This window comes from Branchiostoma belcheri, unplaced genomic scaffold, assembly GCF_001625305.1.
Source record: "Branchiostoma belcheri isolate BF01 breed outbred unplaced genomic scaffold, Haploidv18h27 scaffold34, whole genome shotgun sequence".
NCBI lineage: Eukaryota > Metazoa > Chordata > Leptocardii > Amphioxiformes > Branchiostomatidae > Branchiostoma > Branchiostoma belcheri.
The window spans coordinates 2,372,001-2,380,823 of NW_017803954.1; the positions used below are offsets into that span (position 1 = coordinate 2,372,001).

Consider the following 8,823-nt stretch of genomic DNA (forward strand, 5'->3'; position numbering starts at 1 on the left):
TTGTGGACAACTGGGCAGTTGATCGGGTATCTGTCTGTAGAATCTATCGTATTCTTCCCTACTATAAAAATAACACAGCAATGCCGTACATGAAAGAAAATGATGGGGATTTGTTTCAGTACGCTGAAAATGTCTAGCTTTTCTTCAGACGTTCTCCTTTTGTGTTCACGCACGGATGTCATTCGGCTGAAACGCTGAGGTCATGTCCGTTCCTAGGGTTAGTCAACTCATGGAACTGGTAACAACAACACGCCGTTTTGTAGGCCAACTTGCACCTTCCATAGCTAGCTATTGATTTGCACAAGGGCATTGTAATGTCCTTGGTGAGAAAAAATGATGCTAGTACTCGTGACTCTCGGACAATACCCCGCTGGATACACCAAACGCAGCATGTGATGATGTTGATACCATTGTTTGTCTCAGCAAGAGGTCTGCTGAAATAAGATTAACACAAACACATCAAAAGGCGCTGTCGGCCCCAGCCATTAGCAAGAACTAACCATGACAAACGACCATTCTTCGTGTTCAAAAAGTACTTTGACCATTCGGTGCATTGCAGACATTTTACCTTTGAGGTATAAAAGGTATAAAAGCTTATAAAAGGCAATTGAAATGGGGATTACCATGAATAAATAAATAGCTGACCTAACTAAAACCAAGGACGTTCATGCTAAAACCAAGGAGGTTGTATGGATATTTCCAACAGGTATAAAGAGTCTCAAAGAATTCTGAAGATTGGTTCTTTCTTTTTCAGTAGTTTCTTTGTTTGTTTGAAAATTTAAAATAAAGTGTTTAGATCCACTTATGATATAACAATGTACAATTTATAACTATATAAGGAAGTTTTTGTTTTCCAAAGTAAGCGTTAGAGAATTGATAAGTACAATTTTTTCAACAAAATATTAATGCTGGGTGAAAATTTGATTGTGTGGTAGTTTGGTGTATAATTAATATGCATAGAGTATTGTAGCAAAACCTGAAACATGTCACTGTCTATTGCACCTGCCAACTCCTTATTCAAGAAATATGTGTACCATAGTGCTATGTACTATCAGGTGCAGGTACCAATACTGTGAAAGGTTTAGGTACCTGTACGTTAACAATTTGACAAAATAAAAGTGATTTTCAACACTAAACCAAATGTTTATTTAGACTTTAGGTAAGTTATGCAGAGAACCCATACATTTCCACCCGGTATTGACATGTTTTTCATTGCTAAAATATCTAATTACAGCAGGAATAGTATATTTTGAGTAACAAAAACTGCAAATGTAAGAATATTCAGGTACAGTACCTATACATTGATGTTCCAGTGTTTTGGACCTAAAACGTGAACAATTTTCGTGGTATTGCAACCATGCAGGACTAGTGTAGGAGTGTGTTCCAGTCTAGATAGATATCTGAAAAAAGGTGTGGGATACATGTTATGATAGAGGTCCAAAAACTGGGTATGCAGAGCCAAAAGGGTACTAGTATGCAAAAAACCAAAGACATCCAGCTAGGCTGCGTTGTGCACCTAAGTGTAACTAATTTATGCAGCTGAGGCAAAGAAAACCTAACATCAGCATTCCAAATTTGAGGAACTTCCGAAGTGAGGTCAAGGTGTTGGATCATGGATGACACATTCTCCAGCAGTATTGGACCATCTTGATGAATTTCCGAGCCATATTCAGATATATGTATTACGGTATGTTATAGTATCAGTATGGTCATGGCAGGTAAGCTAAAACTATGTCGTGTACCTGGGATAATCCATTTATTCTAACAGGTGTGTCTCTACAGCAAACATGGGTGTGGCAACAGCAGGACAATTCAATTTGCATTTTGGGTTCCAGACTTGTTTGTGTTCAGTGGAGAGACCGCACGCTATGTTAATGCATTAGTCATACTTATTTCTCGTCCAAAGCAGACATTATACTGGCTGTTGTTTTCCAGATCTTTCTGCTATACCCCCAAACTGTGCTAGACAGCAGCTTAAATAGGATGAACCATGTAGGCTAAAGTTACGGCGTGCTTTGGCTCTCAACAACTAGCAAGGAAGTGACAATGGCGGACTCGGATAACAGGTGAGTGGTTTCCTTGTCGTCAGTAATGGGCTAATGCACTAAATTCTAAGCGTCCTTCGCAAGAGTTGTTTAAGTGCTTTTGTTTGCCAGTCTAGGCTCAAAATATCATCAACAGCCTGACCATATAACCCAGGGCAAGATGTTTATATTTAACCACATAACAGGTGCAGCATTACTAGTAGTCAAGTAATTCACATCCTCCAACTGTAAATCCATTTACTTTTGTTGTGGTTTTACTACGCAGTAGGAAGGAAAGAGGAATTTTTTTTTAAATTCATGGTTGAAACAATTTTGTAGTACAGTAGTACTACTAGTAGTACTAGTAGTAGTATTACTACTACTAGTATTACTACTACTAGTACAGTAGTACATATAGCAGTACATATGGCTGCTTGCCATATGTACTACTACTAGTAGTACTAGTAGTAGTACATTTAAAAGGCGTCTTCACAGTGTTATGAAGATCAACGTCACTGCAAAAATAGAACTGCCACAAAAAGTTAATAATTTACAGTACAGTAACCATCTTACAACATGAAACTGTTGAAGCTGTTCCCATCAAGAAACGTATGACCAGGCGTCTTCCTTTTTGAACCTTCCTTGTTTAGCTACATGTACACTGTCCATGAAAAACAGGTTTACAATTATACAAATGTACATTGATTTAAAATTCAAAACCAGCAACTGTTACACAAGTATATTTTCTATCTCACAGTAATTTTCATGTTGCTACCTTAATGCTAATGCATTCAGAAACAATGAACCATCATAATTTTATTATTGTTTACTACAGAAACAACCTGTACAACATAAGGGTCCTAGCTGCTGACAGGCCTGATCTGAGGGTGCAGAAAAATATCCAACCATCAAAAAGACAAATGTGCTCAGTAAGTTCACTCTCACTTCTGTTTGTGAAATACTGCTAAAACATACTGGTAAGTCATTTAGTGGTCATCCTTAAGTCTTGAAACTTATTTCCTATGTATGTACTTGTATGTACTACTAGTACTCTGTGGTAATGGTATATCTTCCTTCCATTCCATGTATAGTGACACTCCACAGTGGTTTTTAACTGGTAATTGATGTTATATCTCTGTTCACAAACTGTCCTGTTGGTTTTGTTTGGAGGTATGATACCTTCATGGTTGTAGCATAACTACAATACAGTACTACAATTGGTAGCTAGGGGGCTCTGCTGTATGGAACAAGCATTATACTACATACAAATTATCTTGAGTTGAAAGCCTTCTCCTGGCAATATTCCCCCATTTATAGGTAATGGTGAGTTATTTTCAAATTTCCAAGGAGATCTCAATATGCTGTACCAGTAGCTGCCTCAGTAGAACATTGTGGCTGCTTGCCATATGATTGAGGTAGGGATCTTACTAGAGATTAGACTGTCAGTTCAGCGAGTCTCTCTATAATTAATACAAGATTGTAAGCTGTAGATATGCATACAAATGATACACATGTGGTCTAAAGCAATAAAATGTTCTTTCTTTTAAACAGGTAGTGGGTACTATAATTCTGAATGCAAGGCCGTAAATTGTCTAAGGGCATCTTTTCCTTCCATTGTGGCTGGAAAATGCTATTAGTATTCTAATTTGTAGCATAGCCTAGTTTAGAGGATACCTGGAGAGTCTGCCAGATATATACGTCTGGTATCCAGTATTAGGGTAACCCCCAGAGTGACCCTCTGTCTGCCGTCCAATTGTACCACATTTAGCTGCAGCTGCAGCCATGTCGGCAGTAGGCTCAGGCTTGTCCTAGAATGTACTGGGGGATACAGGCTTCCTGCTTGCTCTGTACCATGTGTGATCCTAGTCAATAAGCATGGGCTGGATGCAGGTATGTGTGTGTGTGTCTGTGTCTGTGTGCATGCCTCGTTTTGTAGCATGGTCCTTCATGAATTATCTGAGAGTTAACACTGTCCAGTATCTATGCAATGAATTGCTGTGGTCACTAACACTGTGGTGATATAAGGAAGGGTAAAAGATTTATAAGAGTACTTGTTGTCAACTGTAGATGTCATTTGGAATACTCTTGGACTGGCTTTTTCATATATAACAAGGATAATTATTTGTGTTGTATTCGTATATTTTTAAGCTGATCAGATAGCTGTGATGTACAGTTAGGGGAAATCTGAAGTGGACCTCTTAGAGAACTGATTTATTTATGATCACAGGCAGCTAAAAGGATGAAAGTAAGGGACTGTCTCAAAAGTCAATCTGCTCTTCAAGACAAACATAGTTTAGTATGTATATCTATCAACTTGTCAATAGAAAGATACACTAGATTTCTATTAATTTATTACTATTAGGAGCACACAAATGATATTTCTGTCAGTATAACAGCAAGGGTCATTTTCTGGTTTGTGTTCTTTCCTTTTATTTCAAGCCTCATGGGCTGTTTGAAAATGGGGAAACCTGCAGGGCATCTTTGCACCTTGAAAGTGTTTCTCCTTCTCTAGACAAAATAACAAAAGGCACATGTGGTAGACAGGTACCCAACATAATGATTTGAACACAGAGCTTCTGCAAATACTAGTACTGCAACATATACAAATGTACCGGTATATGTGCATAAAATTGTACTGGACCAACACAATGATTTGCTAAATTCTAGCTGGCAAGAAAAGAAACTGTACAATGAACAGATTAACAGTGGCAAATGATCGAACAAGTTTGGCTTTTGCCTTATCATCCAGTAAGAGCACAAGTGGAACCAGGCCTGTTGATTGAAGGTTTTTCTCACTGTGTTTTTGTTACTTCTCAACAGTAATAGAGACATTTGGCAGGAACAAACCATGCACACAAACATCTTAGAACTGTTTCATCACTCTTCTCTTTGGTGTTTAGTGCTAGTGCTAGTTGGGATCATTATCAGACCTCTGGTGGATAATGAAGGTATCCATCATGATGTAGATCTGAGAGTTTAGTCAAGGGATCATCATTAGATAGTAGATCAGATCTCTTGACTGTTTGCATCATTAAGATGTCATTGATTGAAAGCAGATCATCATTAGATGATGTTATTTTGTACAAAGGCTTGTCATTACTTGATGGTTTGAGTATGTGGGATTGGTTATAATTATATTACATAAAAGCTTGTAGGTACAAAGAGGCTGAGCTGTGGGTTTGTGTGTTTGTTTGTCCAGACTGAGTAGGTTAACAACATGTGGGTAGGGGAAGATTGACAGGCAGAATGACAGGAAGTCAAAAGGTCAGACACAGGTAATGGGGTAGATTTGAATGTCATGTAAACCAAGAATACTTCCTGGAAGTCTGCAATCTCATATCTCATGTTTTGTGTTGCATCAAGTTAAAAACTTTTGATATCATTATAATTCATATGTTGGTGCTAAGTGCCAATTTCTCATACATTACATTACATATTGGATTTCTTGGACTGGTTAATGAAAAGAATCCATCACTGGATCTCATGGGTGTTAACGGAAGTGGATTGTCGTGAAATCTCATTGATAACTGTGCCAATTAGGAGCTCTATCAAAACATTTTTCATGTTACAACCGAAGATATTCAAATCTTGTCGGCTGAAACTTCAAGTCGGTAGTTACGTAGGAATTTGCTCAGTCCGTCCAGCTTTGGATCCGATGATGGATGATGTAATATAAAAAGTCATACAAACAGTGGCATCCACGCGTGTCTGGGTATGAGACGGGTCAACTTATCACTGGTCTGATGTTACAGGTAATCCAGGCTGAATGTTACACAAAGAAATAGGCTTCAAAGTCACAATAGATATCATCATCTACATTTCTCTCTGAGGAAATTGTAATTTTTCAATCCATGTGATTGTCATTCCCCATTACAATTAAAGAGCTGTTGAATTTTGTGTGAGACAACATAATATATATGCTGAGCAAATTAGGTAAGTGTGATCCTTGACTTTTTAATTAAAATATGATCCACGATGCGAAAGTAAAATAAAGAATTATGATTAAAAGATATACATGTACATGTATGTTAAAAAACACACAAAATGTAGAAAAAATAAAATCTGCTCTTTGTGTAGGAAATTTGTCAAGCGATCTGTGAAATCTTTGGTTGGTCAGTTTTCCCTCAGTGGCCGTAGCCTCTGGTGGGAAGATGGTGTTATTGATGGCAGAGCAGCATCAGCCTCCTGTGTGATGTATATTACTGCTAAGATTTGCGAGCAGCCCGGAATGGATGTGAGGAGGAAACAGAGGTCAGCCCCACCAGGAATACCAATCTTCAGCTTTCACCTGCTTGTATTTTCTGCTCTGTGAACATTTCAAAAGAGATTACAGTCAGATTGACTTTTGATAAAGGCTAGAAATGGTGTTTCGGATCCATAAATCATTGAAAATGTGGTAATTTTGAACAGGGAGGGCCAAGAGTCATACAGCTACAGTACCTTTATCTGTGAATGCCCCCTCCCAAAAAAGAGACTATAAATTGTCAAACTTTTGTAGTAGTTTTATTTTGTAGTAAGAAGGAAATGGAGGTTTTCAAGGAGTTTTAAGTTCAATTTTGTAGTACAGTATAGTCAAACAAGAGAGACATGTTTGCGGTGTCATGAATTCGCAGCATAGCTGTTGTTACCATGAAAATGGGAAAAATAAAACCACAACAAAAGTTTAATGTAATTGTAAATGATCATAAAATAGCTAGGATTATCCTAATATTTACCTGATATTACTGATTTATAAAGCCATGATTTGTCATACTCAGTCTGCTTCTAGCTAGCGTAAGCACATTGTGTTTCCCTCCATTACATCCGTACTGGCAAGGTAAGATAGGACTCTGATGTCAACAGAAGTGTTCTCAGCTCAGCGGAGGAAAGCCTGAGGAAATCTTCCCTCCCTGTGTGCTCCATTCTGATAGACATACCAAAGCTCTAAGAGATCCTCTTATTACCAAGACACAGTGTGGCTGTGATATACCCGTGTCAGGAGAGATTGGGACAATACACAGATATGTCTGCAGTGGAACATGATTATGGTTATACACAACAGTTACTGTAAATCTTGAAAGTTGAAACATTGCAGTGGTTTTATTTTTGTAGTTTTCATTGTGCCTCTCCACTGCAAAATCATGTCATCGCAGGGAGGCACTTTTATGTTACAGAATTATTTTGATCCCGTGAAACCGACCTAAGTTCCTACTTGGAAACTGATGCAGAAATAAGTGAATTTACAGTATTGTTGCAGGTGTACGCTCCTTCCCTCTAGCTGCCTAATAATAAATTAGGCTGCCTATTATTTTTTACCACCTGCTGACTTAGCTTTGCAAAATGTATGAATAACTTTTCAATTTTGGCTGGTAACTTGGACTAATGTAAACCATTAAGATAGGGGGCTCATATGCCATAGGGGACTTTGCATTGTCATTCATCAAAATAAATTTGAATTAATAAATCTATATTCTAAGCCTGAATAATTAAAAAGAATTGATATGGCAGACTCCCAAAAATGCTAAATATATGAAAATCCTGTCTAGACTGTAGCAAACAGGTCACAGTATGGATATTAGTTTCATATATTTGTTACTTTTTTTTCTATATTCATGATACTGTAATCAAATGTACCTGTCTGTCGCTGATCCAGCATTACTTTTGATGCAGTTTGGTTGTATCTACCTGACGATATGTCAGACTACTTTGTACACTTAACCCACTATAATCACTTTAGGGACAAACAAACAAATAAACAAAATGTAATCAAATAAAACAAAACGTATGGAAACAGTTCAAGAAAATAGGAAACCAATTAGGCTCTAGTTTTTTAAATGTGTATCCCAAAGAGGAAAGAGCAACATTAAGGTGAGTTAAATGATCTGCACATTTGAGTCCGTCTAGATGCAGATCCCTGAGCGCCATACATAATAGATGTCTGCCGCCATCAGTAGTCTGGTGGTCTCCTCATGCAAGCAACCCTGGTGCCTCATCAGTTGTGTTATTAGCTCATTATATCCCTGATGACTATCAAGGTATTGACGAACGTGAAGAATGCTGATATCGACTTTCCCCAGGAGTCACTTCATAAAGGTACCTTCAGATCTGGGTCGTTTATGATGAGGGTTTTTGTTGATCACAACTGATTTGAATATCACAATAGCCTCACAATAGGAAGGGAATTCAAGGGATGAATACAGAGTTGACAAGAGTTCGGAGATTTCATACCTCCGTTTAGTGTTCATCTTAAGTACTGCTAAGCCCAATTTACATTGGATTACTAGCAGCGTTAGCAGTGTTACTAGCAGTGTTATTTATATCATTATTGTGAATTTCCTTCGATATTTCAAAGGCAACAGACACGAATGTGGCAAGAAGCTGAAGACAGAAAATGAGGTGACCTTTGTACCACTCACCTCCTCCCAGTCTGGCGAGTACCATTTGGGCCTCCAATGTGACCTTCCTGTCAGTCTGTGGTTTCACTTGATATGCCACTGGTAAAGCTACAATCAGGATACAATGTGTCCATCTTACCTCAGATAATCCACCACTTACAACATGTATTGGTAGTTTTGTTGGGCGATCTAGATGAGCCTTTCAGTGTTAAGTTGCACACTCCCCTTATACATGTATATACATCTCAAAAGGGTTTCCAAGGCAATCCCTACACATAACATTTCAATCACAGATTTATCTGGGCAGTGTAGACAAATCTTCCTCTCTCAGATCTCCCTGGTCCTCTGGTTTGCTTTGATTCCCCTGATGCCCTGAAGAAACAACTACTAGTTCAGCCAAAATTGCTTTTAGGTTATGGCAAATT

The 8,823-nt window shown here is 38.1% G+C and overlaps 1 protein-coding gene across 1 annotated transcript in view; it reads left to right on the forward strand.

Annotated features, from left to right (window-relative positions):
- The first annotated feature begins 1,684 nt into the window (after positions 1 to 1,684).
- The window catches only part of LOC109475588 (alpha-N-acetyl-neuraminyl-2,3-beta-galactosyl-1,3-N-acetyl-galactosaminide alpha-2,6-sialyltransferase-like), a 35,397-nt gene continuing 28,258 nt past the window's right edge, over positions 1,685 to 8,823 (forward strand). Inside the window, exons 1-2 of the mRNA XM_019776287.1 lie at positions 1,685 to 2,066; positions 2,860 to 2,953. Of these exons, the coding sequence (XP_019631846.1) occupies positions 2,047 to 2,066; positions 2,860 to 2,953 (114 nt within the window). The 5' untranslated portion in view covers positions 1,685 to 2,046. The remainder of the gene's footprint in view (positions 2,067 to 2,859; positions 2,954 to 8,823) is intronic.